General features: G+C 38.1%; 2 protein-coding genes across 3 annotated transcripts in view; both read left to right on the forward strand.

The window, feature by feature from the left end:
• Window positions 1-5,975, forward strand: part of c3h6orf89 (chromosome 3 C6orf89 homolog) — a 29,485-nt gene extending 23,510 nt beyond the window's left edge. Inside the window, exons 8-9 of the mRNA XM_051924306.1 lie at window positions 3,701-4,756; window positions 4,808-5,975. Of these exons, the coding sequence (XP_051780266.1) occupies window positions 3,701-3,783 (83 nt within the window). The 3' untranslated portion in view covers window positions 3,784-4,756; window positions 4,808-5,975. The remainder of the gene's footprint in view (window positions 1-3,700; window positions 4,757-4,807) is intronic.
• On the forward strand, window positions 4,639-21,759 carry LOC114647902 (peptidase inhibitor 16-like). Of its 2 annotated transcripts, XM_028796584.2 has the most exons (6): window positions 4,639-4,737; window positions 11,023-11,126; window positions 17,869-18,087; window positions 18,342-18,451; window positions 18,618-18,706; window positions 20,676-21,759. In XM_028796584.2, exons 1-6 carry the CDS (start codon window positions 4,701-4,703, stop codon window positions 21,242-21,244), a joined length of 1,128 nt encoding a protein of 375 aa, XP_028652417.1. In that variant the 5' UTR covers window positions 4,639-4,700; the 3' UTR covers window positions 21,245-21,759. The 2 variants fall into 2 exon arrangements, with proteins under 2 accessions (XP_028652417.1, XP_028652416.1); XM_028796583.2 differs by lacking the exon at window positions 4,639-4,737 and having other exon boundaries at window positions 10,631-11,126; window positions 20,676-21,758.
• The last annotated feature ends 2,356 nt before the right edge of the window (window positions 21,760-24,115 follow it).

The following is a 24,115-nucleotide window of genomic DNA, read 5'->3' on the forward strand; positions in this document are numbered from 1 at the left end:
TTGCAAAGAAATGCTGAGAAAAATTCTCATCAGCATAACTTGTAGACAGGAGGAGATTAAAATTAATGTGAAAGAAGCTATTGAAATGATTGCAAACGCCTGGACGCAAGTTAAAGAAAACACTATAGCGACAAATACAGAATCTCATTACTACGAAATTTTCATTACAACAAAATATTTTTTAGGTCCCTGGCACTTGGTTGTAATGGAATTTTACCTGTAATTATTTACTGCAGAAAGCAAATTATTCTTTTCTGGGAGCAGGACAAAAACTCAGATTTAGAGGTTATAATTGTCATTCTTTGCACATTACACTGAGCTGTGAATCACTTCAGTGAACTAGGGAGATTACTATCCTGAAAGTATCTTTATTAAGCAGTGACCAGTATTTAAAAGTAAGTATACCAATAAAGGAGATTAAGCTTCTACACACAATCGCATATCACAAACAGAGTGAAATGACTAGCTTTTAGAATCCATTACACCATGTCTCCCTTTTTTCTGCTTAGGTCATTTAAGATCACAGCTACTCTATACCATAAAGACATCACATCTGCAAGCTCTTTTAGATATGTGAATTTGACATCTTGATGAATACGACTAAATGTGCTTGAGGTTAAATATGTTGTTTGTTGGCTGTAGGCCGTACATTATCATTTTTGTATTGATATTTTATTTGTATGAGTTTCACCAAGTCAAACTCCATGCCACTGATATTGACATGGTAATGAAGTATTTATTTAAGTAAATAAAAGTGGATATTTTCCACACCTTGGTTATAAATCCAGAACCATGTACATGAAATTCAAGAACAGGACATGAGACATACCATACATTGCCCACTTTAAGTGTTTTTGACTTAATGCCAAGTTGCAGACCTGCACCTACAAATACAGGGATTAATTGGAGTGCATCTGCAGCTTGTACCAGCTTTGACTAGAGTACATGGTCATAAGTGTGTTCCATGTTCGCAAAGAATATGTAGGAAACAATTCGTAAACTCTTCTGACCTGTCAGGTGTCTGTGTTAGAACAAAGGCTTGTTCCATTGTTGTATGGTATGATTGTATTCTGTGCTGATCTTTCTGGACCTGTGGGTCTGCTAACAAAAAGACCTCTGGTTTCAGTTTTCTCAACCATTTTATGGTAAGCCCCACCCCCCCTTACAGTCTAAAGCATCCTTTTCACCACTGTTCAATCCAACATTGAAAAGGTATGTTAACAAAGATATTTCAACAAAAAGTGATTACAGAATATGTTTTAGACCTACTTCATTCACCTTTGTGCCATTGCCACTACCAAGGTTTTTAATCAAAACAGTACAAACCTTTTCACAAATGTTAACTTTTTTTCAACCTGTCCTTCTGACATTATGTTCCTTGAGGAAGTAGTATATGTACACGTGGTTTAAAAGTTACATGCTTGTATCAGAATTCCTAGTTCAAGTAAGTGTGCTTGCACTTAAAAACTGCAAGCTCTCCAGAGTCATTGAATCGTTTGCCAGCATCTTTAAGGCTGCCCAAATTGTATCCATGTGAATTACACTCCATTGGCCACTGGTCCAGGTGCAGTTTAATGGCCTTTTAGGATCTCTCAGTCAAATATGGAAATCTTTTTGCCAACTTTACATGGATGGCCTCTTTCTTTAACTTTCAAACCATTCCTGTTCACCAGTTTTACACATGCTGCTATTACAGTTATCATGTCAGTGTTTGCTATGGTCCTCACTATGTTAAATTGTTCCTGCACTTGGGTCAGAATATGATGATATAGGTTTTTTTTTTATATGTAAATATGTACTGCTGTTAAACCTAATCATACAAACACTTGTCTCAGTCTATCCCGGTCATTTTTTTTTTTTTATATTTTAACCCTTACTATATCTTCAGGTCAAATTTGACCCAGTTATTTGTTTAAATTGAGTAAAAGCGCACTAACTTTAATCTGTTTAGAATGAAACTGACTTTTCCCACATTTCCTCCAATTAACAAGCAAATTAAAAAAGTAAATATTTCATAATTTATACAGCTTCTAAAAATGTTTTTTACCTTTCCACTTGTTTAACACATAAAACAGTATCCTAAATGATTGCTTTTTAGTAAGGTGCTACGAATTTACTAAAGGCGAAAAAGATTCCAAATGACACAAATTAAAAACTTGACATGTCATTCAGGCCAATTTTGATCTATCATATACTTTAATGGATTTTACACTATGTGATTTTATTTATTCACAAGTCATACACAGTCATCCTAAATGGCATATTTTCAGCTCAGTAATGTGAAGGATTTCAGTAAAGTGACTGAATTTTAAGAGGAGCAAAACATTTTCCAAATGTAATATTGTTGCTACAACTTCCAAATATTTTGAACATTGCCATGGCCTTTGGGTCAGTTTGGATCCACAACTGACTGATGGATTTTCCATTGCATTTAAGGTGCTTTGTTCACAACCCATAAAACCATCCTAAAATGTCATCTGTTCTAAAAGTTTAGATCATCAGTACTACATGTTAAGATGGTTAATCGATATTAAATAGGTTTAGGTTGAAACATTGTATGTCCAAGGCACCAAAAAACTGGGTTTCAGAATTGGGACAAAAATCCTGTAAGGCACAGCTTGGATTAGCAAATTAACATGTTATTACAGTTAAAATATTTACAAATATACGTCGGCATTCTCCACAGTAAAACTGTGATTATTCGGTTACACTCACACATTGGTACATCATTTGAGCTTTGTTTGGCTTAAGTCCTTGTGAGATGAGGCCTTAATGTGTGTAGTAAGACTTTCTACTAGTAATTGTGCTTTAAATGTTTCATAATTTAAATATTATTATAATGTATATAAATGATCCTTTAAAATGCTTATAGTTACATACAAGTACATTGTCGTCTGGTACGTTAAATGGTCATATACAGGAAAACATATTTAACACTTTTTAGTTCTCAAGCTCTGATCAAAATGTCTTTTTAGTTATTCATTGTGGGGGTCAGGATGGATCCTGTGGTGCTTTGCATCAATTTCTGTTTCTTCTGCAGTTGTTCAAGCAGAGATGAACTTTTGACGTTGGGACAGAAACAATGAGTCTGCAGATGTTTGCAAATGCTGTGCAATTTCAGCAAAGGGTTCTTGCCTTCTTACTTTCTTGTTAATTACATCCGCCTGTAAATTCTATATTCAGTATAAATCATCTGTCAAGTGCTCCTGTCGACTGGAGTTGATACAGTTGTACATACTGAACATACTGAATCACTGTTTTCTTTTTTTAACACAACATTTGGTATATTTTTTTTTTTCCCATTCTCCTGCAAAGTCCTTATTGAAGAATTAAACTAAAATGAACAAACACATAAAGATGCAATTTTGAAGACCATCTTTTCAGTACAGAATCACAAGACTTTAGAGCTTATCGTTTTGTCTCTTCCTTTCATGTTGACACAAGAATTAGAGACTTACAAATGTACTAACCCAAATAACATATTTGAAGAATGTTATGATTTAATTTGTTTTCTGTGAGTATGAAGTTTTGTTTTTTTTTGTATTGAGAATAGCAGATAAAATAGTGTTATTTTTTCAGGACGTCTTAGTTGGCAGACATGGGTTCAAGTAAGCAGTTATAACAGCAGTTTGCTTGTAACTTGATTTCTGTTTTTAGCCTGTATTGCTTCCTAGATATAATTCTGTTTTTGTCTCAACAGTATTTGCAGATTCCCGGTTATGGCAAATGGAGCTGTTTCCCAGCAGAGGGCAGAATATTGTTTGTGATGGATCTGGATTCTAAAGGACATGGAGCACTCTAGGATGACCATTTCCAATACAGTCAAGTTTTTTGAAAATGGACTTTTTTAGACTTTAAAATTGTGAATCCTGAATATGACATTCCTGATACTTTACAGTATCTCTTTTTCTGTGCTTGACAGCTCAATACAGCTACTACATAAAAGGTAGAATATTGGCTTTGTGCACTGTTGTTTACAATAGCCTGATGTTGATCAACCAGGCTTTACAGCCATAGGATTTCTTTCACTGTACAAAAGCGGAGTATTCATTTGTTTTCTTGACCTATAGCAATTAGGTGTTCAAGAGATGTTGGGCTACACATATGCCACAGTTGCCTTGAGTGCTAATGTGGAGCACAGTAAATACAAGGCAACAAATATGCTACATTGTTTGTATGATCTTTTTCTCGATGTTCAAGGCATGCCTTATGGTAAGATGCTCAGCAGGACACAATTGTTTGGTTTATAAATTATACTTTGAACTGGCTGAATGTATACTTACGAATACCCATTTATGTCATTCATACTATTTTTGTCATACTTTATTTGACATCAGTATGTGATGCTAGCTAAGGTTTACCAAGGTGGTTTTATTTATTTATTTTATTTTATTTTATTTTTTTTGTTTTTGTGAGGTAGTGGTAAATATTAGCACAGACTTCTGCTGTGCAGATATTTTGCTGATGCTGATTGCCCAGGTTCCAAATTCCTAATACCGAATAATGAGCACTCTCATCTTGGCTGACATTAATGAAGTATAATGGGTCTTAGTATTGTGTAATTCATCTGACAGCTTTGCAGATTTTCATCACAGTCAGATTTTTTTTTAAATTTAATTCCAGCCTACAAGGTTTTTGGCAGATGTGGCATATTAGCAACAGATGAAATCCATAGGTATTAGTCCTTTTAATGCAAGGCTATGTGCTGCAACAGGATTTGTAGACGAGCTGTAAATGGTAGGAATGTTTGCTGCCTGTCTCTAAGGAGGCCTCAAGTCTAGTTGTGTGTTTTTTGTTTTTTTTTTAGGAGTTCCTCAGGAGGTGATTTAGGGCTTATTGAACCATGGCATATGGCTCTTTTCATTTTTTTTTTAAAGTAATTAAATCCTATTGCATTATTACATCACACTTTGGGTGGGGTGATATTTGGCCTTCTTACCCCACATTTGTTGTTGGAAGTTATTTCTGCTGAGATCACTTGCTTCAGCTGTTCTACATTGTAATATCTGGAGGGTGTGGCACCACATCTGTAGCAGTGATCTCGCATTGTGGGTTCAAAAAATCCTTCAGTGATCCAATTGCCATATTTCCTCTGAGGGTCCCAGACCTGATTTTCGTCCAGCACACATGGAAGGGGTTATGTTGTTTTCGACAGATTGTTGACTTAGAGACTGGTGGACATATGCAGGCTAACATTCTCTATCTGATTGTGTGTGAATTTGAAGCATAGAAAAGGAAAAATACTTTGCTGTTTCAGCAGGACTAGGAAGCATTTTCATAGCCATCCATCATTTACAGCATGTATTGACAAAGTAACAAAACCAGTGCCAGTCTAAGCAGATCACAACTAAGTAGGCTGTAGTGTGTTGTATTGCATACAACTGTAATGCAAATCCACAGGGCTAAGCTGTTGTTTTAAAAGGAGAGTGGCTTTCTACATATGCAAAACAAAATTGGTATGTCCCAATAAACCCCTCCCCCTCCCACACACACACAAACAAACACATCTGTTTTTATGAAAGTCCTGCTGTGCTAAGGACATCTTAAAAGGAATAACTCTTCTTTCTTTGCTATTGTTTACTTTTAATCCAGCCTGAATGAATATAATCTAAGTCCTGGCACATTGTTGATGTATGTGGTCAATTTCATAATCATTGCTGGGGAAAAAAAACATAAACAAAACTATCCTTGAAGTATGCTTATTTGGAGATAGAGTGTAGTGAACAATAGTAAAGCTTATTTAGTGGGTATATGAATTGCATCTTGTTGCCTCAAGATGGTGGGATGTGTAATTCCTGCCCAAATCACATTTTCCACAATGCCCCATGAACCCTATGGCTGTCCTGCGCTCTCTCTCTCTCTCTCTGTTATTTTTGTCATTTTTGTGCCTCTCAGATTCTTGAAAATAAATATTAGTAATATATTAGTAATATTAATTTCAACATGCCAGAGCTTTGGAAGGTTTGTAAATAATTTGGATATGGGATGTAAAATATATAAACAAATAATGTTTATGCAATATATATTACTTTGATAAAAAATATTTTCTTCACTCTGTTGATTTGATAATGTTTATAAATTAAAAATATTTATCGCTAAGAGCATCTTTTTTCTTAGTTGAATAGTTGATTTCTAAATTTGTTCTTGTGTGGGTAATGAATTCTCAAAGTGGGCAGGTTAGTCAAGATCAGCAGGTCTGTTTATGATGGGACACCATGCTGCTGGCTTTTATTCGTATTAAAGGCTTAACTGTGCACTTAATGAATTTGCCAGTACTGTATGTTTTTTGTTTCTTGGACAAGAGTGTGATGGTTTTAGCTACAATAGCTTTTATTAGAATGGAAACTTTAATTGTTTGCTTTTTTTATTTCATATAATTATAAAGATTCTGAATCCATACTTCATCTTTTTTTAATTCAAAGAATTGGATGCAGACAAAAAAGAATATACTGTCTAGTTAAACAGCATGTTTAGTTAATGAAAAGAGTTGGCTAAAGAAAATTAAGATTAAAATGAAAATCATGTTGGCTCCCTAGAAACAAGTTTGAAAATCCTGGTTACTGTCAGTTTTCTGCAACCAACCTCCCTCAGGTTGTTTTAAACCAAATTATTATGTGTATAAAAACTTCTTATACAGACTGTAGTACAGTGAGTGACCACATTTTTGTGTTCACATTTTTATTGGGTAAGATAATGTGCTTAAACACTTATACGGATACACTATATGGGAAAAAGTATTGGGACACCAACAGGAACTTTAATGACATTGCATTCAAATACATAGACCTTAATATGGAATTGGTCCCCACTTTGTAGCTATAACAGCTTCCACTCTTCTTGGAAGGCTTTCCACAAGTTTTTAGAGTGTATGCGAGAATTTGTGCCCATTCATTCTGTACAACATATATGAGGTCAAGCACTGATGTTAGACAAGAAGGCCTGGCTCAGAGTCTTCAATCGAATTCAACCCAAAGGTGTTCGAGGTCAGGGCTATTTCCAGTGCCAGTCAAGTTCTTCCACACTGAACTCATTGAACCATTCCTTTGTGGACCTTGCTTTGTGCACTGTCTCCACAAAGGTGGAAGCAAAGCGTTGTCCAAAATGTCTTGGTATGCTGAAGCATTAAGATTGCTCTTCAGTGGAAGTAAGGAGTCTAGCCCAAGCCCTGAGAAACAGCCCCACACTATTATCCCTTTCACAGAAGCGTGATTCGTCACTCCATAGAACATGTTTCCATTACTCCACAGTCCAGTGGCGGTGTGTTTTACACTACTCCATCTGACTGTTGGCATTGGACTTGGTAATATGAGGCATGAGAGCAGCTGCTCGGCCATGGAAACCAATTTCATGAAGCTCCCACTGCACAGTTAATGCCAGTAGAAGTTTGGAACTCTTTAGCTTTGGAACCAGCAGGGCATTGTTGACTTTTACGCACCATGCACCTTAGCAGTCGTTGACCCTGCTCTGTGACTTTATGTGGTCTTCTGCTTCGTGGCAGAGTTGCTGCTGTTCCTAAATGCTTCACTTTCCAATAATACCACATACAGTTGACCATGGAATATCCAGCAGGGATGAAATTTCACAAACCATCTTATTGCAAAGGTGCAATTATCAATGAGCTCTTCAGAATGACCTCTTTTGTTTCACAAATGTTTATAAATGGAGACTGCATGGCTAGTTGGTTTATTTTATACACCTGTGGCAACAGACCTGATTGAAACTCTTGAAATCAGTGAATAAAAGGTGCGTCCCAATACATTTGTCCATGTAGTGTATTAAGCAGGCATTTTCCGAAGCGGATTGGATTTACTTCTTCATTTAGGATTTGGTTAGGTTTTACAGCCAGATTCCCTTCTTGACACTAACCCTCTCTATTTATCCAGGATAGGGACCAGCACCAAGTTGGGTTGGTTTGCACCCACTGGTTTTATGCCAGGAAGAGGAGCATCTTGATGCAGTCTTTGCATTGGGCAAAATGGAAAGGATTATATATGGTGTTTCTTGAATTGGAGAAGGCTTATGTTAGAGTACCAAGTCAAGAGGTCTGGAGGTGCATGAGAGAGAAAGGAATACCAGAGAAGTATGTAAGGATTGTCCAGGATATATATGAGAGAGTGATCAGTTAGGTTAAAAGAAGTGCTAATATAACAGACAACATCCCAGTTAAGAGGAGGTCTGCAGCAGGGATCTTCTTGAAGTCCCTACCTCTTTGATCTAGTTATGGATGTGTCGAGTCATGGGATAAAACACCAGTCACCCTGGTGCAGGCTTTTTACTGATGACATTGTGTTGTGTAGCAGCAGAAAAAAGGAAGTGGAGAGAAAGAATGGAGAAGGGCTTTGGAAGGTTGAAGATACATAGGAAGAAGACTGAATATATGAGGTTTAATGATGATCAGTATTCAGATGTTAGCCTACATGAAGCACTATTGAAAAGAGTGGGTAAATTTTTGGGCGGACTGGTGGCTCTGAGGCTAAGGATCTGCGCTGGTATCCCAAAGGTTGCCGGTTCAAATCCCCGTCACTGCCAAAAAGGCCACTGCTCTGCTGGGCCCTTGAGCAAGGCCCTTAACCTGTAATTGCTCCAGGGGCGCTGTACAATGGCTGACCCTGCGCTCTGACCCCAAGGGGTATGCGAAAACTACCAAATTCCTAATACAAGAAATTGTATAAGGCGAAATAAAGAACAAAAAAAAAAAAAATGTAAATATCTGGCACCAGTGGTAGCCCAAGCTGGAAAATTAAGATGCCCAGATAACCCATAGAATGCAGTGTAGATGGAACATCTGGAAGAAGGTGTCAGGAGTATTGTGTGATAAAAGACTTAGGGAGATGGTTAAAGGTAGTGATTTTATGACAGTGGTAAGACTAGCAATGATGTATGTTGCTGTTTGGAGAAGGTTGAACAAGAACATTGATCCCCCCCCCCCCCCCTCCCCCCCCCCCCCAAATTAAGTACATATTAAGCAGGCATATATATAGCCATTGCTTAGGATGTCCAAATGGAGGGCATCAACAAGTGGCAGAGGACCAAGTATGATGACTTGATGAGCTGCTTCTGCAGGTAAGTGGATAGAGTGTGGCTTGGTTCTTTAAGTGCAAACATCGAATAAGTTGCTGATGAGCCCATTTTCAAGATCTAAAAGAATTTCACCTGTATTATGAAGAAATGGACTGGTTGGGTGGCTACAAAAAATGTGATTGGGATTGTGGTATGTAAATAGGACTGATCTGTGAGTGACACTCAAGCAAAAGCTGAGTTTTGTTCAAACTATGCTGGCTCAACTGGGATTTTTAATTAAAAGATCTGAAACATCCACTCTCCCCTCAACTAATTGCTGATCTATTTGGGTTTATCAAAGTATAAACTATAGAACATTGCATCTAAATTCACACTTCTATTCATGATTCAGTTTGGTGTTTTAGCAGCAGTATAAGCTAACATTTAAGTGTGGTGAATGCAGAAGATATAGGCAGGTGTAAATGCCTCATTGACTTTTAGAAGCATGGAATCAATATGGCCAGCTGACTGGGTCAAGAGTATTTTTGAAAAGTCAAGGCTGGTGGTCAGCTATGGTTAGAGCCAACTGATAATTGTCCAAGGAGAGGGAAACCACAAACCACCAACAGGATGTTGAACGGTCAGGACTCATTGATGCACAAGGTCAACAAAGATAATCAGATCTGGTACGACCCAACAGATTCACTACTTTGGCACTATTTGCAGATAATTTTAATGAAGGTTACAGGAATAATGTGTAATAACACACAATACATCAAATCCTGCTGTGCATGGGACTGCAGGACCGTAGGCCAATCAGAGTGTTCATCATCAAATCCGTCAACAAAGGGCATTTAACCATCAGAATTTAACGTTGGCACTACAGAAGAATGTTGCCTGGTCTGATGTTGCATAATGTGGACTGCTAGGTATGTGTGCACATCGTTTACCTGAGGAAGAGATGGCACCATAATGTGCTATGGGAACAAGACAACCCAGTTAAAGGAAGTGTGATGCTTTAGGCAATATTCTACTGGGAAACCCTGGGTCCAGGCATTCATGTGGACATAAATTTAATGTGTACTACCTATCTAAACATCATTTTAGACTTGGTACACTTTTTTTTTCCTCCTTCCTATGGTATTCAGCTTTGAGCAGGATAATACCTTTTGTCACATTGCAGGAATTGTTCAGGAATGCTTTGAGGAACAAGGTGAAGAGTATAAAGTTTTGTCCTGGCTTTCAGATTTCCCAGATCTCATTGGCTGAGCATCTCAGGGATGTTTCGGAACAATTAGTACAATCTGGGGCGGCTCCACCTCACAACTCGGAGGAGTTAGAACTTCTACAAACATCCTGGTGTCAGATACCACAAAACAACTTTGGCGTTCTTGTAACTCCATGCCTTGAAAGGCTGTTTTGGTGGTGCATGAAAAACAACAGTATATTAGGCAGGAGATCATGTTTTAGTTCATGAGTATATTTCCAGGTGCTACTTTCTGTGTATTCAGAAAGAAGGTCCCATCCTATAGTCATAAGTGGAAGTGAGCATAGTGCTCACTTGAGAAAAGGACTGCTGTGGAACATTATAAGAACTGTTCGAATGGGTGACCTACAGTAATTTCTTTCCAGTTGTGTTATTTTTTGCATGATTAAGAACAGGTGGACTGGTCACAGGTGAAAATACTATTGGTTCACTAAAAAAATGAAAGACCTATACATTTCATCTACGATTTATGAAACCACCTTGTCTACCTATTTTCCACAACTAGTCTGCTATCAGAATACACTCTGCTGCAGTTTGGTTGCTTTGAATTTTGGAAAGAAGCCTCTTGTCAAATCTGCCCTTCTCTCACTTCAAGCTGTAAACTGAGCTGTAGCCCCCCTTTCCCTCCCCTTCCAAAGCTGGGTGTTCCCTGCTCTCTTATAATGCAAACTGAAGTTCACACAGCTTCTCACTACATACAGCTGACAAAATGCAGTGGATGTACTTTCAACTTTTATTCTTTTTACTCTCTGTAGGACATTCTGGATGTCTCTCAGAAGAAGAAAAGAATGGAATTCTTTTCCTACACAACAAGTTACGTGGTGCGGTCAGCCCCGGAGCTACCAACATGCTGGCTATGGTAAGACCACTATGGGAGAGGGGTCTGGAAGAATATGAGGAGGTTTGGGTTTTGGTACATAGCAGTGTCACATTTATACTTATGGTGGTCTTGTCTTTGATAATTATGTGATTGTAATAGTATAACTGATGTGCTTTCTTGACTAAGGTCTTTTTTATACTTATGTGGCAATAGAAACAGGAAAAAACTAGACAGTCAGACTAATAATTAGGTACCTGGTTCTGTTCACGTGACATTTCTTATAAATCATTAAATCGTGCCCACAGATTCTTACACGACAAAATGGCATAACATTTGCTTAGATGGACCAAGCAAAGACAGATGCTCATGGGTAATTTCCAGTGATGAAAGGAATGTATCTTTTTTGTTTTAGGTTAATTTCAGATTAAAAACAACTGATATGATTAAGCATTATTATGATGAAGTATACTGTAGGTCATAGGAAACCATTACAGTATACTGAATCCACATATACATGGTAAGATTATGAGGTTTGACAGTACAGAACTGCAAAGAATTTTAAGCAACCTACTCTAATTGAAAAATGTACAGAATATAGTGAGAAGCAAATTGGACTCCTAGTAAGGATAATGAGCACAAAAGGTGTACAGAATTGGGACAAGGTAATTTTGGTGTTAATAGAGTTAAGTCATCCACTGGCACATCCCCATTACACATAAATGTTTTTGAAGTCTGTCAGATTCATATGCAGTACACTGTGTGATTTTATAGGAGCAGTCAATAAGAAACTGGTGCAGTATACGGAGAACTTATACAATCAGACTTACGGTTTTTCTATAAGAATGTATGACATGTGATCAGATCCCATCAGTAAAACGCAAACTTTTGAAATGATAACATCAGGCAGAAAGCTTCAAATCAGCCTCAAAGGGTTAACAATGGACTAATGTAGTCTTGCAGAGATAGACATATATATATAGCCGGAGATAAACATGAATTGATTCTGCTTTAAAGTGGTCGGGAACCATTAGACGGCTCACTGAGTGTCACATTTCTAAACCAATGAAATGTCTCATGAAGGTGATGTTCAAAGAAGGGGTTGGGAGTTTGAACTGCAAAGATCAGAGGTGCTCTCGTTAACCTGGTCTAACAGACAGCAAGCTTCTGATTATATTAAACAGTCTACAGCTGAAAAGCCTGCTAAAGAGACCCCTATTACATATATAAATATGTTTGGTGAGCACATTGCATGTTGTTAAATAAATAACCTATTGCAAGAGAAAAACCTTTTTACATCAGATTACTGTATATACATTGGCATTCAAACACATTAAGGTGATCTGGACAGTCTGATACTGCATGCTGCTCACATGATTCACACCAGAACAAGTGGATGGAAAGTCACATAAGAGGAGAGAGTGTAGTAAAAATGGTATGTGCTTGCTGCATACCCTTTAACAACAACACTCTACAGCAGATACACCCTGCCTTTTCCCTTTCCATAATCAATATGGGTGTGACTTAATAACAATGGTGAATCTCCAAGACAAGGATACTTCAGTAAACCCGTTGACTGAATAAAGGACATAGAATGAGGCAAAAAATACAGTTGTAAGCTTTTTCTAGAAATGTGTCCCCATGCATTTATTCTTGTACAAGAATCACATCTGGGCCATTCAGACCTGATGTGATCGAATTTCTGGGAAGTCTCAAGCAAAATGACACATTTTATTGGCTAACTAAAAAGATTACAATATGCAAGCTTTCGAGGCAACTCAGGCCTCGTACATCTTGCCTGAAGAAGGGGCCTGAATTGCCTTGAAAGCATGCATATGGGAAGTCTCAGTAATCATGAGGCCTTGCAGGATCAGGTCCTGGACAAACTGCACACAAACTGGAGCATAAAGTCCTAACAGGAGCAGATTGCTAGTATGGAGGAATACTTAGGACAAAATTAAATAAAAAAACATATTGTGAAATGTGGCAATGAATAAATAACAAAATGTTATATAAGCATAAATAATTAAGTGTAGCACAAAATATATAATTTTCTTGTTTTTTTTTGTTATCTATAATTTAGTCATTTCACTGTGAGACACCCCTAGTATTGATAGGTAAAATTTGCCAAAGTGTTTTTCACAGTAAGTTTGCTGGGTTTGTTGGTCACCTTGTTTGACATTTTTTTTCCCTGAAAATGCGTTAGCTTAGCCAAATCTTTTTTCTCCCAGCACCCGTGTTGGATGCTGATGTCACTATCTGATCTGTGTTACCTGCCTAATTTGTGTTACGCATGCACAGAACTTTCGCACTTGCGTACTGTAAGAGTACTCCATCCCACACGTTATGGCACTTGCCCACTCTGTTTCAGGCATGCAGGGATAATTTATGGCTTATACACACATGTGTGATGTCACTACCTGATCAATAGTCCAGCTGGATTTAAACCCTGCATGCATTAAAAAAAAAAATCAGTATTTTCATTTGAGGGGTACTTTAGCTAACTGTAATGAGACTATTATGAAAATAAATTGTTGTTCTGCGTAGATTAATTTTACATCTTGTCTTCACTGCTGAACTAAGCACTTTATGCTCCTTGTTATGTAGCACAGATCGAGTAGTGACAGGGACAGCCCTCGGAGCATATAACTCTGATCTTCTGCAACACCGGCTCTGTGGGAGTCAAAGTGATAGGAGTTCAGGACTCATAGTATCGTGGACTTGGAGTTTAATTTTGTCTTAGTGAGAAATGGTGGTGCAGCTATTAGCACAATTGCCTAACAGTGTAGGTCACATTTTTGGCCATATTAATCACTCCAGCATTGTTGGTAAAAGCTTCCCTAGCCCTCAAGGACACTTCAATTTTTGCTGAGTTCACTGAAGTTACACAACAATTCCACATTTTTACCAAACTCAAAGCAAATTCAGCTGTGTTTGCTCATCACTAGGCACCACGTGTGACATGAAATATGCCTTGAAATGAAAAACTGTCATTTTCACTTGTCAAAGTTGTGAGGACTTGCTCTTCCAAAGCATGCATGCTTGACAGATGCTGAACTTAAAAAAGTGTCACTTCATTCCATTCCAGATTACCTTACCTACAGCATATGGTATTGGAACAAGGAGTGGAAGTCAATCCAGAGTAAAGCACTGCTATTTGAGAACACCCCAGTTCCACAGACCTTAAGATTCTCTTGAGATTCCAGGGTCTTGTGGGCTGGTTTCATAAGTTCATACTAGGCTTGGCTGACATTGCTGCACCTTTGAATCATCTGAGGAAGAAAGACACACTGCGAGAATGATCTACTAAAGGTTGCAAGGCAGTCCTACAATCTCCATCTATTCTGGCTTAACCCAGATCATTAGCTCACCGTACAGGTACAGACCAATGCCAGCAACATGCTGCTTGGTGCTTTCCTTACCCAAAGGAAAAATCGGGAATCATTACAGCATGCTGCCTGACAGAGCTGGGGTCTGTGTGAAGAGTTTAAGGGTATGGTGGGCACAGCCGCAATCTCATCCCTTTTTTTTCCATTCTGTTGTGGGTTGTAAAACATGCAATGTCAGACATACAACCCCGTCTTCTGTTTGCAAGGTCCAAAATACCCATCTCATTATGTTAGTCACTGTATTAAATGCATTGTATTTCTGGTTGACCATTCGTTGGATGTCGGCTATTATGCACACACAGCCCCACCTTTATAACTAAAGACAAAATCAAGTCTTTTTGAGTCACTGGGTATGTCATACTACATGACAGCCTGTTACGGGGCCACACTCACTAAGGTTACATAAATAATTTCTACAACTGGTAATCTCTGGAAAAATCATGTAATCTGGAATGGTCTTAAAATAAAACAGTCATATTAAAAAAAGCAAATTTTGAGTTTCTGTGCTTTGAAATAAAAATATAACAGGCAGCCTGATTCAGTGTAGCATTTGTCATTAAGTAATATTGGAGAATTGGTCAAGAAACTGAATAATTTTGCAAAGTATGATTGTTGCTCCCTCTTTAGGCCAGCAACATTAGACTGCAGAAAATTAAATGCAGATTATAAGAGCCTGAAGGCAGTAAACTGTTAACTACATGGAACTATAATACCATATACAGTACTGTATGAGCTGTAACATGGACTCAAGTTGGGTGGATCATGCTCAATTCTGGGATTCACACAATGGAAAGGTTGTCCTGCATAATGGTGACAAATAAACTACATCAACAACACAAATCACTACACAAATAATAAGTTTATACTTGGCTTGTATTAAACAATCTTTCTAGTATACAAATCCACAAACAGGCTCTGTCAGGAGACCCAAGATGAAAGCTTACAGAGATAAACAGTCAGCTGAGATGCTCTGGATGTTGGCTTTTCCAGGTATTGTAGGAGTGTGTGAAAGTTTGGAGGCAGACGGTTACACAGTGGAGCAGATCAGCAGCTGTGGTGCTCCAGTGTCTCCAGGGTCCAATGATTAAGGGGTCACAACCTGCTAAGATGTGGTAACACTTTTTGTAACTTTAGAATAATATTCTTTTGATAACAATAAACCAATCAGTATCTAACTGGGAGTTTTGCCCTTTTCTTCTCTAAAAGTTTTTGTTAAAAGTGGGGGAGGGGTTCCAGTCTTTCTCACAGCACAGCCCAAAAAATTCTTTGTCATACTGAACAAGAATGAAAACAAAGGAAAGCAATGCCTAACAAAAAAGAGAGTACTGTAATAGAGTAATAACCAGAAATCAAAATATACAGCGCCTTCAGAAAGTACTCTGACCCCTTCACTTTTTTTAACATTTTGCTATGTTGCAGCCTTGTGCTAAGATCATTGAAATTAATTTTTTGCCTTACCAGGCAACACTCAATACCCCTGAATGACAAAGTTAAAACAGAACTTTAGAAACTTTTCCACATTCATTAAAAATAAAAGAACAGAAATCTGACACACAAGTATTCAGACCCTTAACTCAGAACTTCACTGAAGCACATCCGGCAGCAACTACACTCTGGAGTCTGATACAATAAGCTTGGCACACCTGGATTTGGGAATTTTTCTGTCATCCTCTTTGCAGATCCTCTCCAGTTCTGTCAGGCTGGATGGACACTGTCGATGAAAGGGTGTTTTACGGTCTCTAAAGAGATGTTCAATTGGGTTGGTTGTGCCACTCAAGGACATTCAGATTTGCCACTAAGCCACTCCTGTGTTGTCTTTACTTTGTACTTAGGGTCATTGGCCTGTTGGAGGGTGAATCTTCATCCCAATCTGAGGTCCAGAGAGCTCTGGAGCAGGATTTCATTAAGGATATCTCGGTACTTAGCTCCATTTCAGCTTTCCCTCAACCCTATCTAGTCTCCCAATAGCAAGATGATACTGAATGATATTACACAGGTGATGAATAGTGCCTGTATTCCTCCAGACATGACACTAATCTTGGTTTCATCAGACCAGAGAATCTTGCTTAACAGACTGAGAATCAGCTAGGCATATTTTTTTTCTTTTCTTTTCTGAGGAGAGGCTTCTATCTGGCCACTCTGTCATAAAGCCCAAATCGGTGGGAGTGTTGCAGTGGTGGTTGTTCTTTTGGAAGTTTCTGCCACCTCCATACAGATTCCTTTCTCTAGAACTTAGCCAGAGTGACCTGAGGATTTTGGTCATCTCTCTAAACAAAGCCTTTCTCCCTTGATTGCTCAGGTTGGCTGGGTGGCCAGCTCTAGGAAGTGTAGTGGTTATTCTAAGCATCTTCCATTTAAGAATTATGGAGGCCACTGTGCTGTTGCAAAACCTCTAATGCTGCAGGAATTTTTTGCAGCCTTTCCCAGATCTGTACCTCAACACCTTCCTATCTAAGCTCTGCAGGCAATTTCTTTGACCGATTGTACTTCCAGCTGACCATTCATTGGTTGTCAACTCTCCTGCACACACAGCTCACCCCTATGGTTAAAGACAAACTCAAACCTGTAAGAATTATGGAGGTCACTGGGCTCTTGCTCTTTAGTTCTGCAGGAATTGTTTGCAGCCTTTCCCAGATCTGAGCCTCAACACAATCCTGTCTCTAAGCTCTGCAGGCAATTCCTTCAACCAAATGTACTTCTTGCTGACCATTGATTGGTTGTCAGCTAATGGCTTGGTTTTTACTCAACTGTGGGACCTTCTGTAGGCAGGTGTGTGCCTTTCCTACTCATGTGCAATCGAGTTGTTCACATGTGGACTCCAAACAAGGTGAGATGAGGATCAATACAATGAGATGCATTTGAGCCATATTTCAATTGTCATAGCAAAGAGTCTGAACAATTGTGTCAAAGGGATATTTCAATTTTTTATTCTTAACAAATATGCAAAAATCTTGTATTTGCTTTGTCATTCTGGGGTATTAAAAAATGAATTTAAATAATTTTAGCACAAAAGCTGCAACATAACAAAACATGAGAAAAGTGAATTGGTCTGAATACTGTCTGAATGTACTGCATATGAACAGGTATTTATATGAGTACAAAACTTAAAATACACAGACCAGAGTGACACACTGAAAGTCATTAATCTTTACTGCCATCTGCTGACATGCAACAACATCCACATTCTACGATATAACTTGCAAAATGCTGAAACTGGAGACAACTGCCATTACAGCAAATTTACAGGGCACTAGGACATGGTAAATTGAGCACTTATTGATATAAATTGTTTTTTGTTCTTTTGTTTTCTCTCCTGAAGCATAATGTGCCAGAAATGCAAGTCTGCTACATAGGTGGCTTGAGGTAAAATAACCACTGCTCTACTTCCTTCTCAGAGCTGGAATGCCACCTTGGAGGATATTGCAACTGAGTATGCAAAGAAATGCATCTGGGAACATAGTGAGGAGTCTAAATATTTAGGAGAAAACCTATATATGACAAGTGGGAGTCTTAATGTAACTCGAGCGGTAAAGAGTTGGTTTGATGAGTACATGGACTATAACTTTGAAAAAATGGAATGCACACCTAACAAAATGTGTGGACACTACACTCAGGTGAGCTGGTAAAAATAACAAATGGCTTATCTTTTTGTATTTGACAAGAAAAAGTATAATGTGATTAGAATGCCTTGAGGACCAAATGGGGTTCTGTTGCTTTTATAGTGTATCCATTAAGTGTTCAAGCTTGGTTTATGGATTTCAGTGTTCATTAACTAAAATACAATCACTTCTCCTTGTGCCCTTAGGTGTGGTAGAGAAATGACGGAGCCTACAGTACCTAGCTGACTTTTGTCTTTGACATGTTCCAGGTGGTCTGGGCTGAGAGCTCGCAGGTTGGGTGTGGGGCTTTCTTCTGTGAGTCTGTAACTGGCATGAACAAGCCAAAGCTCTCCATACTGGTCTGCAACTATTACCCACAGTAAGTAATAAACTCACAGTGACCTCTGCTTTTTCAGGTTTTTCATATTTTTGATACAGGCTTTGTAATTTGACTGCATGGCTTCTGATAAGTGCCCATTCCGCCTTCTTCTCTGATAGGTTCATATCATTAGCATTGAATCAATGTGATCTCTGAATTGTTTCAGGGGCAACTATATAGGAGAATCTCCATACATCCCTGGCTCTTCCTGTTCTGCCTGTCCGGCAGGCCATACTTGTCTGGATGCACTGTGTGGTGAGTGGAAGCTGATGCTTGGTTTGGTCAGAAAAGAGAACAGAAGTAAACTGCAATCCTCTTTGCATTTAAGGTTGTGGGTGGGCTCAGTTTTTTTTTAATTTATTTTTTTTAACTGGATTAACTTGTCAGAGTTAATGGGAGGGTACCCGAGTTGTAAAAATGAAACGTAATGCAGTTTGTCAGCAAGTCTTATTTTAGAGGTTGCTCAAAGCCAAGAAGATGTCAGAAGGACAGCTGCTAAAATGTGAGCACAGCTGAAATATTTTGCTGAGCTTCTTCCTAGATGGGAAGTATCTGTTGTTTTCAATCCCTTATCCAGTTCCATGTTCACCAAAAGGCACAAAGCATGAACTCTTACAGGATAGTGTACCTGTCCATTATATTGCTCATACAGTACATGCATGATATTTCACACACTCAAGTCTATGTATTTGACAGTGCATCTACTGTATGAATTATGTGAGGAAGCCAAACCAAATATGAGAACACACTAAGTGAAATACATGAATGTAAGAAATTTGATAAATGAAAGGAGGTAGTTCAGTCCATCAAGCCCATTTTTTAGTTAATAGCTAAGCTGTTCCAATATTTCATCCAGATCCTTCTTAAAGGTTGTCAAGGTTTCTGCTTCAACTACATGTTTCAATAGTTTTTTTTTTCAGATTTCCACTACTTTCTGAGAAAAGAAGTGCTTCCTGGCTTAAATCCTAAACACACCTCACCCCTTAATTTCCACTGGTGTCTTAGAGTATGATTTATTGTTAAGATGATAGAATTTTGCTGGATCTATTTTACCAATTTCTTTGAGAATTTTGAATAACTTAATTAGGTCCCCACACAGTCTCCTCCACTTGAGACTAAGCAGATTTAATTCTCTGAATTTGTCACATTTCCTTAAGTGCTTTAATGCACCTGGTTGCTGGTCTTCCTTGTGCCGTGTTGACCAGAACTGCACTTGGTTTATATTAAACAGGTTTTTTTATTATTATTTTTTTGTTCTTTATTTCGCCTTATACAATTTCTTGTATTAGGAATTTGGTAGTTTTCGCATACCCCTTGGGGTCAGAGCGCAGGGTCAGCCATTGTACAGCGCCCCTGGAGCAATTACAGGTTAAGGGCCTTGCTCAAGGGCCCAGCAAAGCAGGATCTCTTTTGGCAGTGACGGGGATTTGAACCGGCAACCTTCGGGATACCAGCGCAGATCCTTAGCCTCAGAGCCACCACTCCGCCCCATTATGATATAACCTAACATTTTATTTGCCTTTTCAAAAGCTTCTGAGAATTGCTAAGATGATGAAAATGTTTTGATAACATAAACACCTAAATCATTTTCAGAAGCTTCTTCCAAAGCACTTTTCTATGTTAAACTGCATTTTCCAAGTGTTTTCCAAGTTCTGAAGCTTGTCTGGAACTTTTTGAATTGTTTTTGCTGCCCCCTCACCATCTGCCGTTCCTCCAATTTTAGTATTACTTGCTAACAGTACTGAAGTCAAAATCATTAATGTAAATCAGAAAAAGTAACTGTCCAGGTGTAGACCCCTGAGGGACTCCACTGATGACCTCACTCCACATGGAGTACTCTTTGTCTTCCACCCATTACCTGGCTTCAGATCTAGTTTTGTAGGTTACCTCTGATACTTATAGCTTCTAGTTTCCTAATTGACCTTTGGTGTGGGACTGTATCAAAGGTGTTTTGAAAGTTAAAGTAAATTGTAGCAGATGCTTTTGTCAACTAGTACAGGTGCCGTTCAAAACATCTAAAAGCCTGGTTTGGCAAGGTCTTTCATAAACTCATGCTGGCTGTTATTTCCTATATTATTTTCAAATAGGTACTTTCCTAGTTTATTCCTTATTATAGTTTCCATAATTTGGATTATACTTTGCTCTACATTGAACCTAAATGTCCAAACATGCCATGGAAAAACTGATCACAACACATAACAAGTACTTTTCTTCTTCTCCACAGAGATTCCAGGTGTTTCTGAACCAACTACATCATTCCAAACCTTTATGAGTACCACTCGGTACCCTGAAGTTTATCAAGATTCAGCCAGCACAGGAAGTACCATGGAGCTCCTTGAATATTATGAGGAGCCCATAGGTTCAACAGACTCGGGCAGCACCCCTCAGTACTTTGAGAGCACCACTGAACTGCCTGAGGAGCCCACAGACTCAAAGAGCACAGTCAGTCCCATTAAAGTGTCCACGGAGCCCACAGACTCAAAGAGCACAGTCAGTCCCATTAAAGTGTCCACGGAGCCCACAGACTCAAAGAGCACAGTCAGTCCCATTAAAGTGTCCAAGGAGCCCACAGACTCAAAGAGCACTGTCAGTCCCATTAAAGTGTCCAAGGAGCCCACATACACAAGCAAGGACATCAACATGCCATCGTCGGATCAAATGTTCACTATTGTGAACAACAACCTCACCAATCTAGATAAGGAACAGCTGACAGTCCAAAAAGATTGTGCAGCTATGAATGCTCCGTGTTGTTTAGTGATACTCATCCAACTTTTTGTCCTAATTATGCATTAAATGTGAACCCCTATCGCCTGCCAATGAACTCCTTTGGGTGTGGCAGAGAACAGAGAAGACAGCTATCCTCCTTGAGACGCATGTGACTTTCAAACTGTGGAATGAGGATGAATGGATTGTTAAGAGCCAGTCCAAAGCTGGCAGAGGAACTAATGTTTTAGACGACGAGTCAGTAGCTGACTGACTGACTAGTATGTAAATGTCTTCAAAATCTGGCTTACTAAGAAGTTGTGAAATCCTGGTGGAAATCATTTGACCATCATAGTGGAATGCTTTGCCTTAAATGGCCCTCACAGAGTGCCTGCATCTTTGTAAAACATAGACTATCTATTAGTGATCTAAATTTTTGTACAGTGGGTATTTGTCACAATGAGACACAAGTAAATATAATGTTAAAATGTAATAAAAAAAATCAGATAATCTCATTCAGTCAATGCTCCATTGTTACTATGAATCTTAAGATATAACAGATACCAACAGATAGGTGAGGGTTAATATGGTGGCACAGTGAGTAGTACTGCTGTTTCACTACACTTAGGAGTTTAGCTGGATTGCAAGACCAAGTTCCATCTGTAAGGATTTTGAAAATTCTCCCCATGGTTTGAGTAACTTTAATCCTGGAAGTCTGGTTTCCTTCATTGATCCAAAGACATATTGATAGGTAAACTGACAGCATTAAACTGGCCTGGTGTAAGTTAGACTGTGTGCACTGTCTTGCTAATGTTGCTACTATAATAGACTGTGCTTCTGTGGAAACGTAACTCATAAAATGGATGATGGCACCCCATCAGAGATTGTCCTTGCCTTGCGTATGTTGTTTACTGGGATAAGCTTCAGCTGCCATGCAACCCTGCTTTGGATAAGTGGGTTTAGAGGATGGATTAATGGATGCTTCAAACATTATTAACACAAACGTGGAATCTGTCACCCTCTTCAGGAAAGATTATTTTTTGTGTGTGTGTGCCAATTCCTGTGCTTCAAGCTATTAAGTGAATCAAACATTGCAGGCATTTAATGTAAACTTACAAAATGTGTTTTATTTGCAGTGAGAATGATATTAATGTTCTTTTATTTAAATATTTCTGTTTTCCTTTATTGTGTCATTATTTTAACATTTACTTTAGGCTTATGTGTAGTGATAATTGCAGAACATCTTAGCAGTAGGCAGTGCTACTACTGAACGCCAGCATCAACTGCAATATTTTATTCCAACCAATTACATACTTGAATTTCAATCCTTGCTGTTAATTCAAGTCTTCATTTAATCAGACACATCACTTGAGCATGGTTTCTGGTTAATGCAACTGCCGGGTTCTAATTCATTTTGTTGATTTTTCCCAGGAAAGTAAATTATAGGCTGGCAGGAATTTTAAACACAGCAGAATAACAAAAAAATGCATGTGATCTATTTAAATAGCATGTTCAATAAACCATAAGAATTGGTTTCTAATTACGGAAATGGTTGGAATGAAAACCTACAGCCACTCTACAATTCAAGTTTGTCATACCTTATCTGTCAAGTCATTGCATCAATTAGGGTGAAAAATAGGAATATACCTGTACAATGTTTCCATTGATGGAATCTGGTTTTTCCTTCTACATAGAGAGACCTGTCTTAACAAAAACCCTGAAACCTGCAAGCAAGTTTGACCAGTGACTGTGCAGCTTAATAAACACGAATCATTAACATATTAAAACAATGTGGGATGATAAACAATAGTTAAACATATTTAGGGAAATGTTATTGACTTATTCTTAAGTAAGTGAGGTAATAAAGCATTAGATAGTGCTTTTACATTAGGCACATTTTCCAGACAAGTCACTGACTGTGAATGTTTTTATATTCTAATCATACCTACATATGTTATCTCCATGTAGTCAGTTTTCCTCCCACATGACACTGACATTATAGGTTTCAACTTGCAATTGAAGTTCAATCCCACAGCAATTGAAATATATTCATAACCCAGGAGATTGGGTTTACAGTCTCAGCCCATTTGAAAGTATTCTTGATGCCAATTAGGATTGTCCTTAGGTATGTTGATTTTTTTTTCTCATAAACTCAAAGTGACTGGCAGTCTATGTTCATTCTGCTGCAAGGATAAACTGTCTTGAGCAGGTTTTGGAAGTTGATATATCTGATAGGGTGACATTTTCCAAAATGTCATTTAGAAGGTTGGAGAACTCTAAACAACCACTTGAGAGGAAAGAAAGGCAGTTTGCCTCAAAAAAGATGAAAAAATGGTTCATGCGATAGAAACAAACAAACAATGTAAATAATTCTGTTTTAAAGATTTTACTACAACGTTTTGTGCTACTGCTGGTGCTTCACTAGGAAGAAATGATCTGGGTTACACTGTCATTTGACCTTAAAATATAAATTTAAAGTTTTTATAAAACACTTTTAATTCAATTCATTCTTGTACAGCACTCTTTTTTGAGTACAGGCTCAGAGGCCTTACTTCATTTAAAAACTATAACACAGTAACAGTAAATCACTAAACTATACAACATTGAGACTCACAAGCCTTATTGAGCTAAACAAAGAGAAAAGAAATTAATTATAAGGATTAGTATAAAAACTCATGGCAAAATAAAGTTTCATTAACATTATAATAAAGTCAACATAATTATCTGTCAAAATAAAATACTGTGTCCTCCAGTCAGTCACATGACACAAAATGACAGTTCTGATGACCTATAGTCCAGCTGACCATCTAATTGGCATTCCATAATATCATATTCTAGCCATATTCTATTCGGCGTACCATACGCCGCATAATCAGGCCGCTTTTCTAATGATTTTTAAGCACAGGGAGAAAATTAACATTTGAAAAATGGGTAATGTAATAAATCACCAAGAAAAGTAAC

Source organism: Erpetoichthys calabaricus, chromosome 3 (assembly GCF_900747795.2).
Source record: "Erpetoichthys calabaricus chromosome 3, fErpCal1.3, whole genome shotgun sequence".
Taxonomy (NCBI): Eukaryota; Metazoa; Chordata; class Cladistia; order Polypteriformes; family Polypteridae; genus Erpetoichthys; species Erpetoichthys calabaricus.

Excerpts from the sequence above, each read along its gene's own strand:
- LOC114647902 (XM_028796583.2), top strand. The coding sequence starts at position 10,977 with ATGCAGTGGATGTACTTTCAACTTTTATTCTTTTTACTCTCTGTAGGA. Across the intron at positions 11,127-17,868 it reads CTACCAACATGCTGGCTATG|AGCTGGAATGCCACCTTGGA; the intron begins GTAAGACCACTA and ends CTTCCTTCTCAG. Across the intron at positions 18,707-20,675 it reads TTGTCTGGATGCACTGTGTG|AGATTCCAGGTGTTTCTGAA; the intron begins GTGAGTGGAAGC and ends TCTTCTCCACAG.